This window comes from Spodoptera frugiperda, chromosome 22 (genome assembly GCF_023101765.2).
Source record: "Spodoptera frugiperda isolate SF20-4 chromosome 22, AGI-APGP_CSIRO_Sfru_2.0, whole genome shotgun sequence".
NCBI classification, from domain to species: Eukaryota; Metazoa; Arthropoda; class Insecta; order Lepidoptera; family Noctuidae; genus Spodoptera; species Spodoptera frugiperda.
This window is the reverse complement of record NC_064233.1, coordinates 5078149-5098713: the sequence shown is the minus strand read 5'-3', so window position 1 is coordinate 5098713 and position 20565 is coordinate 5078149. Positions and strand designations below refer to the sequence as shown.

The 20565-nt window shown below is 37.0% G+C and overlaps 2 protein-coding genes across 3 annotated transcripts in view; both read left to right on the top strand.

Annotated features, from left to right (window-relative positions):
- The first annotated feature begins 1712 nt into the window (after positions 1-1712).
- Positions 1713-12778, top strand: LOC118280070 (luciferin 4-monooxygenase-like). Its single transcript, XM_035599941.2, has 9 exons — positions 1713-2033; positions 3625-3832; positions 4294-4624; positions 5235-5397; positions 7701-7843; positions 8813-8951; positions 9371-9592; positions 10226-10396; positions 10750-12778. Exons 1-9 carry the CDS (start codon positions 1917-1919, stop codon positions 10876-10878), a joined length of 1623 nt encoding a protein of 540 aa, XP_035455834.2. The 5' UTR covers positions 1713-1916; the 3' UTR covers positions 10879-12778.
- A 320-nt stretch (positions 12779-13098) lies between these two features.
- LOC118280118 (brain-specific serine protease 4) overlaps positions 13099-20565 on the top strand; it is a 36717-nt gene continuing 29250 nt past the window's right edge. The window contains exon 1 of one of the 2 annotated variants that reach the window (XM_050702364.1): positions 13099-13872. In XM_050702364.1, coding sequence (XP_050558321.1) covers positions 13437-13872 — 436 coding nt within the window. In that variant the 5' untranslated portion in view covers positions 13099-13436. The remainder of the gene's footprint in view (positions 13873-20565) is intronic. The other variant, XM_050702366.1, reaches the window with a different exon arrangement.

The window sequence follows — 20565 nt, the reverse complement described above, 5'->3', positions numbered from 1 at the left end:
TAATCGCCAGTGCAAGGAAAAAAACAAGAATTATAGGCTTAACAATGCTATAAAAATACGAGTGCGCTTGTTATTGTGGCGACACTGACAAGTGACAGATGACAGATGACAGAAGTCGCACATAGACTATCGACGAGCAAATCAATGGATGACGTCACAAATATCCTGCATCGCACATACGAAGTTTACATGCGAATTAACACGGAGTAGAAAATCCCAACGAACAACAGTTGGGCAGAAAGCCCGCCTGGCTGATCACCTCGCCTGGTCGGAGGATCCTCCTTTTCTTAGGGAACTTTACTCTCTGTTCCCTAAAGTGGTGACCCCGACGTGATTGAAACCAACCTTCACGGAGCAGATCAGCACCGTCATCCTTATCGCCATCTCCCTCACCCATCACTTCTCCGCTGAGCGGTAATTAAGTCGCAGCCAACCAGCATCCTCGGCCTCATCAGGGACCACCACACGCTACATCGAAGATATGCAGCCTGGTTCTTCCCTACGGCCTCATCAGCGTCTAGGCACAGCACTCTGCACACGGTCTGAGGACGTCTTCCTCCCGTCAACGCAGACGCCAGCCACTACGCACCTACCCTCGCAGCATCAATTCCCCGACTCACCGTGGGACACTGCGAGCTTCACTACTCCGACTCACTGGAGTATCACCCTGCACCGCTCACCCGACTCACTGGGCATTCAGCGGCACAGTTCCGACTCACTGGAACTAAGGGACATTCTACACTGACTCCGGCACCGCTCATCTCAAGCATCGACAGCCGTCTCAACAGGATCGACCTCCGGTCTTGGGGGGGAGTGATGTGGCGACACTGACAAGTGACAGATGACAGATGACAGAAGTCGCACATAGACTATCGACGAGCAAATCAATGGATGACGTCACAAATATCCTGCATCGCACATACGAAGTTTACATGCGAATTAACACGGATAGAAAATCCCAACGAACAACAGTTGGGCAGAAAGCCCGCCAGGCATGATCACCTCGCCTGGTCGGAGGATCCTCCTTTTCTTAGGGAACTTTACTCGCTGTTCCCTAAATTATCTAGAAATAAACACTAATATCACATTTTAATGTCACCCGCAAAGATTGGCAGCTCAAAGCAGGAGTAAAAAAACGATGTAATTTTAGTCTGTAAGTGTAAGTGTGACATTCCTTTTCACCTCATGACCTCATCTAGGGTGGGAGGAGAAATTTGGTGTCACCACATAAAACAGACAGTACCCTTAGTGCGAGTTTGCTTGCTTTACGTTTACCGTAATTAAAACGAGAGCGCGTTCCGCGCTGTGATTAGTTAGTTCATACGAGAAGGCCAATCACAGCGGGAAAGATAGAGGGAGTGTCAGACTATTACTAACTAAAAACCACACCGTCCCTACTCCTGCTTTTCGAGCCGGAGCCCCGGTAACTCGCTATGTAGACCGCAGTTTCGAAACTCCTTTGGTGTTGCGGGTCGTTTATGGGTGGCATTTATTGCTTACCTCCGGGGTTAACCATTTAACAATTTGTCAACGGAAAAAATAAAGGATTTTTGTATACATATAGCATAAGTGCGAAGTCGCAAACAGGAGCTAGAGTGAGTGATAATAAACAGAGAACATTATCATGTTTTTATCAAAATAAAATAAAAGAGCAAAGTACATATTTGTATTTGTAATCAAATCAAAGCGTGTCATTTACTTTTAGTTGGACGCGAGAAGTCGACTCGAACACACGCACTTACGTATCTTGTAAATTATTATTTTCATATATTTCTGAAACTCGGCTATCTGTGTTAATAAGCAACAAGCAGGTTGTGTTTTGTTTTATTATATAGCAAACAGGAGTTCATTGCATTTACTGCTATTCGCTGTCGTGTCTTGTCTAGTTATAAAATAAAATACAATAAATTTTCGAAATGTTACGGCAACCCAATTATATTTATGGGCCAAATACGACCTTAGTACCGGCGACGATTAATTTTGGTGAATACATGTTGCAACAACTATGGAAACATAAGGATAATACCGCTTTGGTAAGTGTTAAACTTATTTTATACTATATATATATATTGCTAGCGACTTCAGCCGATTAGAATAATACTTCTGAAAGAATTTAGGTTTAAGATTTTTTCCTAAAATATTTTTTTTCTAAAATAAAATTAGCCTAAGTTACTCCTTAGTATATCAGCTGCCTAGCAATAAAAGTCCCGTCAAAATTGGTCCAGCCATTTTCGAGATTAGCTAGCCTAGAATAAACAAACAGACAGACGAAAATTGTAAAAAAAATTTGTTATGTATGGTGGATTCTTGTTTACCTAGCTATTTTAATGCTAGAAAATGTTTTTTTACGGTAAACGAGCAGACGGAACACCTGTTGGTAAGCAATCGCCGCCGCCTATTGAGACTCGAAACACCAAAGGCGTTACAAGTGCATTGCCGGCCTTTTGCGGGTTAAGAATTTGAGGATTTCTGGGGATTAGGACGGGGATAATTCGGCTTCCGATAACCTCACTCACACAACGAAACAATGCAAGCGTCGGTTTTCTGCTCGGCCGTGGTATCACTTCGGTCGAGCCGGCACATTCGTGCCGAAGCATGGCTCTCCCACACTTAACAATAAACCATTCTATTGTTAGGTGTCTAGATACATTATACATATACTTCTTCAATTAAATAATAGTTTTTTTGTCTGCCTCGTTATTCTGACTGCCTAGTTGGTCGAGTGGTCGCAAGTGCGATTGTTGGACTAAGGGTCTTTGGTTCGATTCCCAGTCAGGCAAAGTATTACTGGGCTTTTTTCGGTTTTTCGAAAATGTCTCTGTAGTAGCACGGAGTCTAGAATTGTGCCCAGTATATGGCAATAGGCTCACCCCCTATTACATGGGACTTATAACACAAATGGTGAAAAGTGAATATATATTGTATATTCACTTTTCATAGGGGCAATGTTTCTTCAATTAAATAAATATTGTTTTTACGCTACATAGTGACAGTAAGAGTTATTATCGTTATATTGTAAGCTATGAACGATAACAGACTTGCGTTTAGATAACAAATATTTTGCCCATTTCATCCTCCACTCTAATTATAAAATAATTTGATAAAAGTATTTACTCACGAGCTGTTTTATTGATAACGCAATAGGTACGCTTAACCAATTAGGTAAGATACGAGTAAGTCGGTATTAAGGTACGCGTCCACAGGCCCGCATCGTACGAATCGCACGCAACGTATTTTAGTTTGTCTTGTATAGAAACTCCTACAACTGCGTCCATTGATTCGCATCGTGCGCATGCGATGCGTACTGATGACTTCATACAGAATGCGTACGATGCGGGCCTGTGGACGTAGCCTGTGTTTTGATGTGATTGAGTAACAAACAAACTCACAAACATTCCCATTTATAATATTGGTAAAATAAGATTAGTAGGCGTAAGATTCGTAGGTATGTATCTATATTTGTCCGCGAGCGTATATCTTGTGATTGGCTGAACCATTTTAGATGCGATTTTTCAGAAAACTATTTATGAGTCTCTGGAGCACTTTTTAATATTTTCTTCGACCGTTAAAATCGGATTTTTAAAACGTAGCTTATAAAGAAAATTATTCATTAAAAATTTTCAGATAAATGCAGCCACAGAAGAAAGGATAACCTATTCAGAAATACTGCAACAATCAATGAATTTCGCTATCTCCCTCACCCGTATGGGTATTAGAAAGGGAGACACGATTGGTCTGATCTCTGAGAATAGATTCGAATACTGGGGAGTGGTTATAGGGGCTGCTTGCGCAGGCGCTGTAGTGTCTCCTATAAGCGTAGGATATGTTAAGGGTAAGTAGTTATTTAGATAGTGAGACAAAAGAGCAGCTGCGTCACCTGATGGTAAGCAATTGGGGCTGTCCATATACAACTGCAGTACCAGAGGAGTTATAAGTGTATTTCTGGCCTTCAGGGAAGAGGATCCAAAGCTACGGACAAGGTTGTTACCTTGTCCGTAGCCACCTTCTTTGAGCCGGAGCCTCGGTAACCTGTAATATCTTGTGTAATTCTCCTTTTTCTAATGGAAACATGTTTTAGAAAAAAGCTCGTATCATTTAAGGAGAAAGGCTAAGGAATACGTGTTTTTATGGCACTAAAATTATCATCACAACCAGGCGCACACATCTCCTGAATAAACCACTTCCGGATCCCTAACTGTACTACTACTGCCACGCCTGTGTACATACCTAGGGCCTAAAATGCCCCCTGCTTATTCTATGCTAAATAAACTGCTACATCATTTTCTTTTCCAGGCGAACTCCAACACGTAACGAACATATCAAAACCAAAATACATAGTCTGTTCGCCATCACTGTACAAAACACACGCTCAAACTATATCTTCAATGAAATTCGTCAAAAAAGTAATCTTGTTCGGTGAAGAAAAACAAAATGGGACCCTTTCATACAACGATATGGTTTTGGAAAGCAATGGTTGTATAAAAAATGTGAAATATGAAGAGTTTAGATGTGCAGAAGTTGCCGGTCAGAGTGATACGTTAGTCGTTATGTATTCATCTGGGACCACCGGACTGCCTAAAGGAGTGATGATTACACATTTGAATATACTGACTTTGATGTGTTCGTAAGTATTTTTCTATATTTCTTCATCATAATAGACAGTTCATACTATGGAAGGCTTTTTTTCCTCGATAATAGCTATCCAACACAAAAATAATTATTCAAATTGGTACAATGGTGAGTTACTTCGTTATTTATATAACTTTTCACCCACTGCTCGGCTCCTATTGGTCATAGCGTGATGTTGTATAGCCTTCCTCGATAAATGTACTATCCAACACGAAAATAATTATTCAAATCGGATCAGTAGTTCCGGAGGTGAGCGCGTTCAAACAAGCAAACAAACTCTTCAGCTTTATACCTTATATTAGTATACTAGCTACTTCCGCGCGGTTTCACCCGCTCTGCTTGGCTCCTATTGGTCATAGCGTGATGTTTTACAGCCTATAGCCTTCCTCGATAAATGTACTATTCAACACAAAAAGAATTATTCAAATCGTACCAGATTAGCGCGTTCCAACAAACAAACAAACTCTTCAGCTTTATAATATTAAGTATAGATTATATTAGTGTAGCTTTACAATAACTAAACTATGGTTACAGGTAAAGAGTTTGCGCTGGCAGAATTTAGCTAGTAATAGACACTAACTATAGTGCCATCTCCTACTTTTCAGACGCGGTTTCGCTGACCCATCAAAAGCCTTAATTTCCATTGCTCCTTGGTACCATGCCATGGGATTTGCGGGCTGTTTAAACGGATTGTCAAACGGAGTATGCTTCGTCTGCATTCCCAAGTTCGACATCGATCTGTATCTGCGAACTATTGAAAAGTATAAGGTAAGGTTTAACAAGTATTTTTGGCTTATAATGTAAGACAATTAAGTATTTATTGTATGTACAACATGATAAATATCTAAATAATTATAAATTGATTTATGTTATAATATTTCGACACAAGCTTGTGGTTACACCTACTGTTGTCTCTCTGCATCACCCCAAGGTTGACTGGTAGAGAATGCCAAATTGGCATTAAGTCCACCATTGTATCATTGTACATAAAGTGTAAAATAAAATAAAATAAAGATGACTACCACGCTTTGGTAGTCTGCTAGGTTTGGCGCAGACTAGAGAGAGAGAGAGAATACTAAAACAGCATATATTAAAGTCAAAAGTCAAATCAGTTATTTCAATTAAACCATAATAGTCAGTCAGTCCAGCCGTCAGGGATGCTTGTCGTACATTTACTGTATGTCGATATGTGTAACTTAATTCCGTTTTAAACCGACATCCGAATTATCTTCTAAGATACATCTAATTGTTAAATTAATAATTATGTTAAGATCTTATAGACACACTATAGAAACGTTGTTCCACGTCGGTTTTCTGTGAGGTCGTGTTATCACTCCGGTTGAGCTGGCTTATTCGTGCCGAAGCATGGCTTTCCCACAATTAAATGTAAAATATTGTATAAATATTTGACAATACGCACTATAGTCGATGTAACTAGTACATCCTGCATATTATAAATAGCAAAAATAAGCGCATTCGAATCACGCAGACCTTTTTTGAGTAACAATAAAAAAAACAAATATACAAAATCTTGACATGTATTATAGACTAGCTTTTGCCCGCGACTTCGTTCGCGTGGAATAGTGACTTCCGGCAAATTTTTGGTTTTAACCACATAGTTCCCGATCTCGCGGGATCTCTTCAAAAATGAGATGTGGAAGATATTCCAGGGAACTCTTCAAAAATCAACATAATGAGCTCTGCGTTTGAATTTAATAGATGTATACTCACTTAGGGCATTGAAAAAATAGTTTAAAAACGGACTTAAACTAACTTAAAACTAAAGAAAGCTACGAATTACGAATTTATAACAATTAAAAAAGAAACTATATTACAACCTATCCTCTATGCTATAATAACCAAGCTTAAACTAAATAATTTAAAAGAAACGACTTAAATCTAATCTAATTAATTTATAAATTAGACTTACAATTTTATTAAAAAAACTAACTACAGTAACTACTAATAATCGATATCAAACTAAACCTACGTTAAATAGTTTAACCAAAAAACCAGGAAAACCCAACAAATAAACTTATTAATTGACAAATACAACGAAACCAATTTAGAATATACGAAACAGCAGGACCACTACAGACAAATAATCATACGACTGATAATACACTTTTTCTACGATAGTACCGAAGCGCTCGGCCGATACCCAACCAAATGAATGTAACGAAACCATAGCGCGATCTATTTCGATCCCAACGCCATCTATCGAGGATAAAGACAACTTGGATTATTTATTTATACTCCGTTCGGGCATTTTCTTTGTACTAAAAGTTTAATTATATTGATATTATTTTTTTCATACCTTTTTACTATTTATTTACTTTTTTCGATGAATTAAAACAATAACATGAACCGAAGTCGTGTAACGATCGACATAGAATTATCTATACTCCGTTAGAGCATTTTCTTTGTACTAAATGTTTTATTATATTGATATTATTTTTTTCATACCTTTTTACTATTTATTTACTTTTTTTCGATGAATTAAAACAATAACATGAACCGAAGTCGTGTAACGATCGACATAGAATTATTTATAAATAATTTATTTCTTATTTTTATTTTTTGATTTTTGAAATAAAAATATATCTATGTCCTTTCTAAGGTTCTAAACTATATCTGTACCAAATTTCAACCAAATCCGTCAAATAGTTGCGGAGATTAATGGTATAAGCATAGAATGTTCGACGTGATTCTTTAATTTGACATAACTTTTTTATTTATGAACCGATTGACATGAAACAAACACTAAATGTAAATTTAAGCATCCCACAATATATTCGTGAAAACCGCATCCAACTCGGATCAGCCGTTTCTGAGATTAGCGCGCACAGACGAACAGACAAACAGACAAACAGACAAACAGACAAACAGACAAAAAAAAAGTTAATTACATTTTTGGGTTCGACATCGACATAACAATAACCCCTGCTATTTTTTTTATTTTTATTTTCAATGTACAGACAGCACTTTTCTACGATTTTATTATATGTATAGATATCATAACTAATGTTATAAAAGCAACTCTAAAACTAATATTCATTGAATAATTCCAGGTAGCTCAACTAACAGTGGTTCCGCCGATCCTAGTGGCTCTCTGCAAGGACCAGACCAAGAAGTATGACCTCAGCTCAGTGCTGTTCATCCTATCAGGAGCTGCACCCCTACGGAAGGATATCATTGCTGCTGCACATGTGAAGTAAGATAAAGATAAAATTAAATTTATTTGTATAAACATGTGTAGGTAACATTATACATATAAATGTAAATGCAGATAGTACAGTTAATATTGTAGTTTCAACATGTTTTGCCATAATTGGCGTACAAAATAATTATAAAATTTATAAAAACTATTAAAAAAGAAAAACAACTAAACTTAAAATATTACAAACAACTAACTTATAAATCCTCATTTAAAAAGTTTCCACATATCACCATCACCATTATCAATCAGCATTATCATCAACAGCCTATTAAGGTAAGGATCCACAGGCCCGCATCGTACGTATCGCACGCATCGTACGCATTCCGTATGACGTCATCAGTACGCATCGCATGTAGGTATTGCTGATGATGCGGTCCGTACGATGCGGATCAGTGGACGCAGTTGTATGAGTATCTATACAAGGCAAACTAAAATCCGTTGCGTGCGATGCGGGCCTGTGGACGCTTACCTTTAGCGGCTACTGCTGACCAAAGGCCTCTTCTCACACGGAGAAGGTTTGAGCATCAATCACCACGCTTGCTCAATGCGGGTTGGTGATTTCAAACTTATAATTAGAAATTATAAGCCCAGGTTTCCTCACGATGTTTCCTTCACCATTAATTTGTCAGTGGTGTCTAAATAATCTTAGAAAGTACATATAACTCGGAATAAGTCACATTGATACTTGTCGTTGGTAGGTTTCGATTAACCTCCAGGCCATAAAGATACCATTATCGTAATTAGCATCATCATAATTATCACATATATAAAAGCTGTCTTATAACCCCTGAAAGAAGCGAACACTTTTGTAAAAGGTCGGAAGCGAGCAACTCTGGAGTCGGTAGAGGGCGTCCTAGACGAACATATAGCGACCAGATTGGTGATATATAATAAAGGGCCAAATAAAAAGTAACAATTGAGTACCATAAATATTTCTAGTTAACCAAGAACCTCATGTTTCAGATTCCCCAACCTGGTGATGGTGATGCAAGGCTACGGAGCGACGGAGCTGACGCTGGGAGTCCTGGGTTTCTTCCCAGACAGCTTTAGAGTGGACAAGATCGGCAGTGTCGGTGTCGTTGTACCTAATGTTGTGTTAAAGGTAATTACAATTATATAATTAAGTATAATAAATATTGTGTTGTTAGTAGTTTAAAATAACTTAATTTATTGATAGTAGCATAAGAATTGAGATCAGTACATCAAACGACCTGGACTAGTTTCAAGCCATACTAGAGGCTCATATTCATGAGCAGCAGATAAAGAATGTTTAACAGTCAGTCAAAAAAAATTAACTAGGTATAATAAGAAACAAATCACAGAAAGGAACGTTTGACTTACCACGTTTTTGTGTACATTTCAATACACAAACAAGTGTCGATGGAGCTGCCATCGAGACTTGGCAAGTTGTTCACAGAATGGTTTTGGTGGGACCATTCTTTCTGTATCCATCCTGAAGTCCAAACTCCAAACTCTTTTCCTCTGCTACCACCCACCATAACTTTCAAACCCTTTTTCCAGGTAGTAGATCTAGAAACAGGTAAAGCCTTAGGACCTAACCAGAGTGGAGAACTACGTGTAAAGGGGGAATTGCTGATGAAAGGCTACGTCGGCAGGGAGCGAGGTGATGAACTGGATCCCGAGGGTTTCTACCGGACTGGAGACATTGCTTACTATGATGACGATGGCTACTTCTATATTGTGGATCGGCAGAAGGAGCTTATCAAGTATAAGGGGTATCAGGTTGGTATGACTTTTTGTAAAGGAGAAGAATGGAAGAATGGCACATGAATTTGTATGTTAGTAAACGCATCTACGACATAGGAGGAAATCCTATTGTAGGGCATTTAGTTTTCTAGTTTAGTTGTAAATATTGTGTAGTAGATATTAAATGTCCAATAAAATTTGCTACCAATAAAAAAATAATGGTTGTCAAAAAATAAGTGTGGGTCAACGTTTTTTTTTTAACAGTATGGGTTTTAGTAGAGAAAAAGGGAAGGTGTGTGAGTGATATAAATCTGGATAAAACTTGATATATTTGGCGATTTGTAGCGAAAAATTATTTTTCGCTACAAATCGCCAAAAACCCGAAAATTTTGTTATTAAATAGTACTATAATTACGCTATCCTTTGATTTGCATATAAATCAAAGAATTGCTTTTTGAAAAAAAATAACGTCCACAAACACATTTATAATACATGATATATAGACACGTAGTAGCTCATTTAGATTTATAATGATTTTCCTGATTAGGTAATTATTTATGATAATAAAATTAATAATCCCACTAATAAAATTAAAAATTCCACTTAAGAAACTTTTCAACTGACCCAAGAATCAAAAACCTTTAACCTTACTCCAAAACCCTCACTCAGGTACCACCAGCAGAGTTAGAAGGAGTCCTGCTGCAGCATGAAGGCATCAGGGACGCGGCAGTCATAGGCGTCGAAGACAAGGCTGCAGGGGAGCTGCCTCTGGCGTTCGTGGTGCGGCAGCCAGGGTCCAATGTCACGGAGAAGGAGGTCAAGGACTTCGTGGCTGAGAGGGTGAGTGAAGAGGGTGATTTAGGAAAGGCTTTGCTTTTATATGTATAGTAACAGCTGAGTAGAATATATTTGTAGTGATAGCAGAAAAAGAGAGAATTGTTGAATGAAAGAATTGAAATTCGACCGAAGAAAACAGCACATATTAGTTTTTAAAATGACATTGTCATGATTAGTAATATCATAAGAACTTAAAACGGGATATTTACCATGTTTATTTATGTCTATGAGTTTCCGATATTTCGGCACTGTTGCAAGCGCCATGATCACGGATGAACTGGAGCATTTTTATTAGTTAATTTAGTATGTCTCACGATAGTTATTATGTATAAAAATATTTTTTCGTCCTGTTTCAGTTATCGAACCCCAAACACTTGCGAGGTGGAGTCCGTTTTGTAGAAGAAATACCGAAGACACCCAGTGGGAAGATTTTGAGAGCGAAATTAAGGAAGATGTTCAAATCTAACTCTAAGAGTAAATTATAAAGAAATGTTTGTATTTAAGTGTAGAAGAGCCATGCTTTGACCGGAGTGATACCACGGCCTCACCGAAAACCGACGTGAAACAACGCTTGCGTTGTGTTTCGTTGGGTGGGTGAGGTTCCCGGAGGCCCAATTCCCTCCTTCTCAATTCCTGATTCCCCAACAACCCTTAAATTCTTAACCCCCAAAAGGCCGGCAACGCACTTGTAATGCCACTAGTGTTTCAAGCGTCTATGGGCGACGGCGATTGCTTACCATCAGGTGATACGTCTGCTCGGAGTGTTCCATTAAAAAAATGATCGCATGGCGTTATAATATTAAGTTTCTAGAGACTCGTTTTGCGTCAGTTTTGTTAGCAATTTAATAGTTATAAGCTATTAGATACCTACAAAGAATTGTCGACAAAAAAATCGTAATAATAGTTTGTTCGACCCCGGCATTGAACCTGAAACTTCGTGATCGATTCCACTAACGAGTTCAATGACTTTTGAGTTTCTATTATGTCGATACACCTTTGCCTGCCTTTTAATAAAACATAGGGATAGCTATTGTTAGAGTGTTTTAACACCAGAGATGTGCTATGTAGCTATACTGCTCAATATATCTATGAAAATATAGTGTATGCTCATAAAAACATAAAATTATTTAAAAAGTACAGTGATATACACAATATCAACACTAGAAATAAAAATAAATATGTTGTTCCTACTACTAGAGTTAAGAAAATAAGCGGTTCGTTTAGATGTCAATGTATACGCTTTTACAATAAAGTTCCCAGCCATATTCAAAGTTTAAACCTAAGTAAATTTAAAAATGTTATTAAAGAAAAACTTTGTAGTAAAGCTTTTTATAAAATAAAAGACTACTTGGAGGATAGTCAGGCTTGGGAATGAACTGCTATAATGTCCACACAGGTCTTGCTGACATGTTTGTAACATATAGTTACATTTTTTATACAATTTGACATTAACATAATTTGACATTGTTTTATATATTTTTTTTCCTTTTATATTTTTATATTTCCTTTTTAAAATTGTTAGTTTGAGGACCGTGTGAGACTTTTGCTAGTCATTTTATTTTTAGTAAATTATATTCTGACAGTTTGAGCATTTGTGTGGCCTACCCAAATGTTCTTTTGGTTGGTGTTGTTCGTCGGATCATTCAGCAACAGCCGTCAGCTGAGCTGATTGTAAACTGACACATGCGTGCTGCCATCTGAACAGGTCCGCTCAAACTGCTGTGGTTCTTTCCTCAAAAGACCACTACAGAATCAACTTGCACGGTTCTCCGACATCTTTAATTGATTTTGTCTGGACTTTAAAAGAGACTATGACCTCTGAGTTTGTTTCGGCATTTCTTCTCAGAGTAGTCGGATAGGAAATGCCGGCCTCATCTAGTTATTTAAGAGATTGACGTGTAAAAGTGTTATTTTATAACCTATTTGCAAAATAAATATCATTTATCATTTATCATTTACTGCGAGGATATAATAGTTAAGCTGTGAAACTTTGTGACTGTTTCCACTGATACTAAGCTATGTAGCTGTGCGAGTAGATGTGCTATAGAGATGCGCCGCCGCAAAGTAGCTGTGCGAGGAAGATGCGCTGCTCGATTATGCGATGTATCGATATTTAGCACACATCGATATCTCGTATCCATTGCTCGAATCTTTCCATATAAAAAAACATATCTTAGTAGAGTCCGTCCCCACCAATACAAAGCTATATGTACCAATGAATATGATTGGTGGAAGCGAAACGCAACGTAGCATAGCACATCTCTGCTGGAAAAGTCCCCTTAATCTTTGATACTCAGTCAAAATCAACGCATAGAATGTAAGTTTTATTTTAATATCTAATTGTAATTATTATGTAAATAAAACCAAAAGTGTACAATACTTATATTTATCTGCCTTTTACTTACCTTTCGTAAGATGTTGAGAACTCCTACTCCTATCAATAGGTAGTGAGCCTATTGCCATATACTATGCACAATTTCAAACTCCGTGCTGCTACTGAGATATTTTTAAAAATCCGAAAACAACCCAGTATTACTTTGCCCAATCTGGGAATCGAACCCGAGAACCATTGTCCGGCAGTCGCATTTGCGACCACTCGACCAACAAAAATTGGAAACACGTTTTAACAATATCTTATTTAATTCCGTGACATGAATTTACACTACATCCTTATTCTATAGTCACACTACATCAACAACAAAAGTCGAAACAGTTGCGAGCGTAGCCTTATGACATAAGGATGTGCCACTTTTAAAACTCACTCCTTCTAAAAATAAAAAAAACAAAATCGGAATAACCATTTGTATAACACAGTCGACTTGAAAGGTGATATTTTACCGACGTATTACTAAATGGTTACATAAACATTTCACTAAACTTGACTCTCAAAAATCGTCATTCACTCCCCTCAAGCCGTGGCGACTACAGATCGATTGCCTTTCAGTTTTATCGACGAGCCATTAATAATCGGTTCGTCGATCGATTCCGATTTTTTAAACATTCAATCGTTATTCTTAGGGGTGTGTATAGCAAAAAAATTAACATGTATTTTTTAATTAAAGTGTCAGTGTTTATGCTTTTAATCGTCAGTGATACATTCTGTGATATCGATCTAGATGTAGTGAACAAAAATTTGTATGACTCGAAAAACTTTTTAAACAAAAACTCGAAAGTGGTTCTGTCAAGGATTTTAGAAGAAAATAAGTTTAATTCGGACGTTGTGAATAGTGTTGGAACAAATAGTGATGTGGTGAACAATTACGAAGATATTACGATATTAGATGACAATGGTAAATTGAAAAATTTGAAGTTCAAATCTGCTGCGCCGAAGCAGCCCGTTGGTTTAATACATAGTGATCTGACATTGACTAAAGTGAATCAAATTGAAGTGCCAGTTACTGAGCAGTATGAGGACGAAGTGAAGTTTGAAGCTGTCGGTCAAAAGCCGAAGTTTTTTGATGAATTGAGCTCATTGGGATGTAAGTAGCTACAGACTTTTATACATACATATTATTCGTAATATTTATCGGTGTTTGGCTTGAATGAAAAAAGGAATTTTGATAGGATGACGTCTGATAGGGAAGAACGATTAAAAAGAAATTATTGTGCCGACTTCAAGTACTTATCTAAGGAGAAATATTTACATCTATAAATATCTTTATAAAAAGTCCGACAGATAAACAAATGTCTTCATAATGTGATTGTACTTGCAATCAATATATAATACTAGCTACCTCAGCGTTTCGCCCGCTCTGCTTGGCTCCTATTGGTCATAGCGTGATGTTTTAAAGCCTTTAGCCTTCTTCGATAAATGCTCTATTCAACACATAAAGAATTATTCAAATCGGACCAGTAGCTCTGGAGATTAGCGCGTTCAAACAAACAAACTCTTCAGCTTTATATAATATTATATTATTATATATATTATATATAGCTACTTCCGCGCGGTTTCGCCCGCTCTGCTTGGCTCCTATTGGTCATAGTGTGATGTGTTTTAAAGCTTTTATTTAGCCTTCCTCGATAAATGCACTATTCAACACAAAAATAATTATTCAAATCGGACCAGTAGCTCTGGAGATTAGCGCGTTCAAACAAACAAACTCTTCAGCTTTACAATATTAGTATAGATATAAATAATATATACAAAGATATATAGTTACTTACATACATACAATGTTTGCATTAACACTTGCAACACACGCATGAGGGGCCCAAGTAGTTAAATCTTATATTGGCAGATGGCGTTGAAATCGCTTATTGTTTTGTTCATGTATATTTATAAGTTTTTAAACTGACATGGTCACTAACACTATTATTAGAACTTAAGACGTAAACATGGTAAATATCCCGTCATAAGTTCTAATAATAGTCATGTATATTTATTTATTTATTTCATTCAAATGTTGCAACGGTAGACAACCAATTAAAGTAACTTACATAGCTAAAACATAATTAAACAGAAATTAACAGTATATGATTTTCATTGTTATTTTAGGCTTCCTAAAATAGCCTGAAACTTGGTCTAGATAAAGGTTTTGTTTGAATAGAAAGACATGACCTAACGTCGTCTCTTTTTAATCCTCGAAGGGGTAGGCAGAGTTGAACATGTTGAAATATACAACCATAATTTCTTGACTAGTGTATGGCAATGGGCTTATCACCTATTACAAGGGACTTATAACACAAATGGTGAAAAGTGGGTGTACATTGCATAGCGGCATTACGTGGCGCAATGTACATCTCTGCTTACCCCTTCGGGGATAAAAGGCGTTGACGTTAACAATTTCTTGACTCTATGCTTGTAGTACTAACAATTTTCGAAAACGTGTGAGTTTCTCAAATATCTCTTTTCTAATATAATTACCGAGGTAGGCTCGTATTTGATGTTTACTCAAGAACCAGATTTACCACTTTTGAAAACCAGTTTTCAAATTCGTCTCAAACAATTTTAGTTTGCGTTAGGTCCGAAATTTTATAAAAAATCTTGTATAATATGAGTAAGTAAATGCTCCGTTAAACGGGTTTTTAAGAGGTATAACTGTGTAATTTGCTATCTAAGATTACTTGGACACCACTGACAAATGGTGAAAGAAAACATCGTGGGGAAACCTGGGCTTATTATTATTATTTCTGATTATAAGTTTGAAATCGCCAACCCGCATTAAGCAAGCGTGGTGATTAATGCTCAAACCTTATCTGTGTGAGAAGAGCCCTTTGGTCAGCAGTGGCCACTGTGTGTGGCTGTTGATGTGATGTGTAAGTTGCATAGATTGCTTAATTGAAAGGAAATGTTTCCAACGCTTCGGAACTCCTTCCTGTCTTAGAGAGTAGAACGACCTCTCCCGCTTTAGGCGTGGCGAGAGGGAGTGTCAGACTCTTACTGACTAAAAATCACCCCGTTCCTACTCCTACTTTTCGAACCGGAGCCCCGGTAACCCGGTAGGTAGTCCGAGGCTTCGCTCAGTGCTCAGCTAGATAATAGGTAAACTACTAATTTTAATTTTAATGTCCGTTTGCGATTATTTTTAAGTAGAGTTTCTTCCGAAAACAAATACTTATGGGTACATTTTATGCGTAAAAATGACGAATGAATTAATGCTCCCAGTCCTAAACTTTGATTCGCTTTATCTAAGTATTGTTATGTTATATGACAAAATAAAAAATACGTGTCTAATATTTTTTCATTACCTAACTGACGGAGTAAATAGATTTTTAATTTTCACACCCCGTCAGCATTCCTATTGAAGCCATGAGCCTTTGTTCGACAATCACACTCCTGACTAACAAGCCACTCAAATTCAAAGTCAAAGTCAAAGCATTTATTTCAATGAATCCTAAATTAGGCACTTTTGAAACGTCAAATTGAATTGTCCGTCAGTGAAGCTAGGCGCTCGTTCCAAAGTGTTGCTTCGAATGGAGAAGAACGAGCAAGAAACTCCATCGTTACTCTTTTTTTTTAAACTCTAGTCCTTCAAGAATAATAATGTAATCAGTGTATTATGTGGACGGCCATGTTTTGGCAGTGTGTTCCGTAATGTTACGCCACGCGGCTCGCGGGCCAGTGAAAGCCAGATCCGGCTGTTTGTTCTTAGGGCTTGTTTTCATGGAGCTTGTGGTTGAACGACTAATGTTTTGATTGTAGGAGGTGTAAATAGGAGTTTAATGTGATGGGAATATTGATTGTTGGTTAAAAAAGACGTGTTTGTAGTGTGTAAAGTGGCCAAAGTGTGCGGATCAATGATAATTTAATTTATGCCTATTGGCGTCGATGCGGATAAATTTGTTGACGCTTAGTAAACTATTTTTTTACTTTTTACGTTTTCTAGTATAGTTGTAAAAATTATGTGAAAATAAAAATAAATAAAATAAGTACCTATATGATGATAAAAAAATATTGTTAATAAAGAAACACGGCTTGTGTATATCTTAACATACTATTTTTAAAAATAACTTAGTATATATTGGAGACTAAGTAACTGAGGAATTTACTTTGCCAGACCTGGGACTCGAACCCGAGATCTCTTGCCCGGCAGTTGCACTTGTGACCACTACCATCAAATATCAAAGCCTTACTAATCATGTGATGGTAAGCAATCGTTACAAGTGCGTTGCCTTTTGGCGGTTAGGAATTTAAGGGTTGTTGGGGAATCGGGGATTAGGAAGATTGGTAACCTCACTCACACAACGAAACACAACGCAAGCGTTGTTTCACGTCGGTTTTCTTTGAGGCCGTGGTATCACTCCGGTCGAGTCGGCCCGTTGACTCTCCCAGACTTAATACACTTATGTGTGTATTGTTTAATATATTTTTAAACAGAGCTTATAACAAAAATCGTCGCTACAACAGCCACGCGCACTATAAACACACCCTAACCCGCCAAAGCGAAGACAAAGCCACGCTTTCTCCGTAACCTCGTTACGTAACACGTTACAGTAATGTTACACAGCTCGTGTAACGTTATTATATCGATTTCTTATTATTATTATACTATTATTATCTAATAAACTCTTATTGATTGGAATTGAGGTTTATTAAAGCCTATTATTGTGGGTTAGAAAGGCTTTTTAGTTGGTTGGTCGGTTCTTTTCAAATGACTTAAACGATGGAGGTTCTCAGTTTGACCTGAATGTATGTATGTTTATTCGCGGTTATCTCGTGATAGGCTGAACCGATTTCGATGCGGTTTTCAGAAAAAAAATGTTATAATTAAGAGTAGGGTTTTGGTTTATTCACCGACTTCAATAGAAGAGATTGAAATAAAGTCGGGTGTTTAACGTAGTGATTGATTTATGGTTGGATTTGAGTACTAGGCTGAAAATACGTATGTATCGTTACATCTATCTACAATTCTTAGGACTTGTTTCGTAGTCTGGATAGCCGCTATGTATCAGATAACTTTGAACTAAGAACGTAATTTGTGTGTGATATGACAGATGTGACAGATAGTGCATCTATCTGTCACATAAGTTTATCGGGCACATAATTATATGAAGGTGGTAAAACAGGTGCTTATATTCATCAGTCTCCTGTTAGATTAATCAAACATTATAATTATTGAAGTTTTAGAATTATAGGATACTTATTCAAGGGAAGGTATAATATACCTTTTTTTTGTAAGAATGGAATTACATCCTTTGTATAATCCTCCAAAAGATGCCTTTCTTTTATGTAGAAAAATATATCTGTAGTCATCATAGGCACTTATAAGGGGTACCGGGTCTTCTAATAGACTCTTCGTCAGGTGCTGTTTGTCGTGGCAACATCAGAAACAAAACGACCCAGCTGTGAGACTGCCTCTGCCTACCCTTTCGAATAAAGAAAGTACCAGACAACGCTAATTTCACTATACTACTAATTCAATCATAATTACCAAATAAAACGTCCAATAACTACTTGAAACCATTAAAGTCAAATAACACGAATCTATAATTTGATAAAAACTGGCGCCTAAGACTATAATTTAAAAGAAAACAGATAATAACATAACATAACGAATGTTACGTAACATTCCAATTTTGAAATAACAGTGTTATTGTGTTATATAATCTGTGGACTGTGTGAAGGTTGGAGAGAAAGCAGGCTTATTATCTGGTTTTTTTTTTCGTTGACAGCTGTTTTTTTTTATTGCATGGCAACACAGTTTCTTTTGAATGTGCTGTCCCTTAGTCGACTCTTGCGACACAAAGTAAGGATGGTAAACAAATGTCTCTTCTCTCGTCATGCTTTTTATTACCGAAGCGATAGGCAGAGGTGCATTTCGGCACGTAATGCCATTGTACAATGTGCACCCATTTTTCACTATTTGCGTTATAATTCCGGTGTAATAGGGGATGAGCCTATTGCCAAATAAATCAAATTCAAATTCGCTGGACCAGAGTGATACCACGGCCTCACAGGAAACCGACGTGAAACAACGCTTGCGTTGTGTGAGTGAGGTTACTGGAGTCCCAATTACCCCTCTTCCCAATCCTTGATTCCCCAACAACCCTTTAATTCCTAACTGCGCCTAAATGGGCGACGGCTATTGCTAACCATCAGGTGATCCGTCCGCTCGTTTACTAGCTTACACCATAAAAAATACTACTCTAGACTCTTATGTAGAGGTGGTCTAAAGTCCAGTAGTAGGCTATTGATAACGATGAACATTTCTTGCCAATGTAAGCGACCTGGTTGCTATTTATAGATGTTTAAAATATCTACTTGACAGTCGTGTTTATAATTTATAATTAAGATTGTACTAGTTTTAAACAAGAATTCTAAGCATTAAGTGTTGAGAGCTATTTCTAGGTCAATCTATAATTATCATCGATGCGATATTATCACTCCATCTAATATCTGAAAAGGGTTAGGCAGATGCGCACATATAGCTACGGTATTGTTTATTTTTTTGAAAGGGGGAAAATCATCCAATGACTTTTCCCGCCTTGGGCGAGGCGAGAGGGTGTGTCAGACTCTTACTGACTAAAAACCACCCCGTTCCTACTCCTGCTTTTCGAGCCGGAGTCCCGGTAAACCCGCTAGGTAGTCCGCAGCTCCGGGCATGTCCTATGTATTAGCTACATTTTACTATCTGTGTTACGTGTTTTATGTAGAGGGACAGTAATTTATCATATACTAGGCACAGTTCCAGATTACGAAGTTCTATCAAGACGGTTAGTTAGTTATCGTTAGTTATCGGTTAGTAATTTGTCTGATTTGGAAATCACACACTCCTAGTGCTCGGCTGTCCTGGTTGCAAGCACTCAATAAATGAGCCATAAATCAATTATTAAAAGAATCACAAAAAAAACAGTTCTAGTTATTTCGTATCACTGACGCATTCGAACAAAAAACATACCTACGTAACACATCACTAAATAAATACTAAGAACTCTGAATAATAATACCTACTTTAGTCTATCTGTCCTCCTTTTAATGTATCAATCCTAACCGCACACTGAGATCGTCCTAGTTCACAAATCTCGTTTTTCAAGACTAAGTCGAGTGTAAAAATGAAAAAGTAAAACTTGTTGCCACTTTCGACTCTCGCCACCTCTCTCCGCGCTGATGCTGGCAACATTTTTCTTATTTTTAGTCTGTGTTTTTATTGTTTTTTTTTGTTGTGTCAACATTGAAGTGTGAGGTTATGTTTATGTCATCGTTTTTTTTTTTTGCGGGAAAAGGGCTATTCAGTTTTTTTAAAGTGACTTTTTTATAAATCAACTTTTTGTTTTTAAATTAAACTTATAGACATGGTTTTATTAGATGCTGAAAGATAAATGTTATTATAAAATTATTGAAGTATTATTAATAACTAGCTGACCCGGCAAATTTCATACCGCCTCAATATTTTTTTCCCTTTTAAACCTGCCCTGAACTTTTCGAGTTTTAACGAGACTAACAGACAGAAATTCATTTTTATATATAAGAAGATTATATTTTTTTGTTATAAAGAAATAGCTTAGACCTAGTGTACCTAAGTAGGTCGTAGATCATCATGGATGCATAAAAAAATAAAGAGAACGATCTCAATTTTCATTTAGTAAAATTTTATATGAATATATATTCTTAGAAACAAATCTACACGTGTAGTATTTATATAATTAGATTATAGGCATAATATAATTAGAATTATTAATTAGGCACAAAACTAATCTAGTTTATAAAATTAGTCGAATCAGAAAATAAATCT

What these genes read in the sequence shown, in the direction of transcription:
- LOC118280070 (XM_035599941.2), top strand. Translation starts at nt 1,917, where the DNA reads ATGTTACGGCAACCCAATTATATTTATGGGCCAAATACGACCTTAGTA. An exon ending in AAGCGTAGGATATGTTAAGG is followed by an intron (nt 3,833 to 4,293) that starts GTAAGTAGTTAT and finishes TTTCTTTTCCAG; the next exon opens with GCGAACTCCAACACGTAACG. An exon ending in TACCTAATGTTGTGTTAAAG is followed by an intron (nt 8,952 to 9,370) that starts GTAATTACAATT and finishes CCCTTTTTCCAG; the next exon opens with GTAGTAGATCTAGAAACAGG.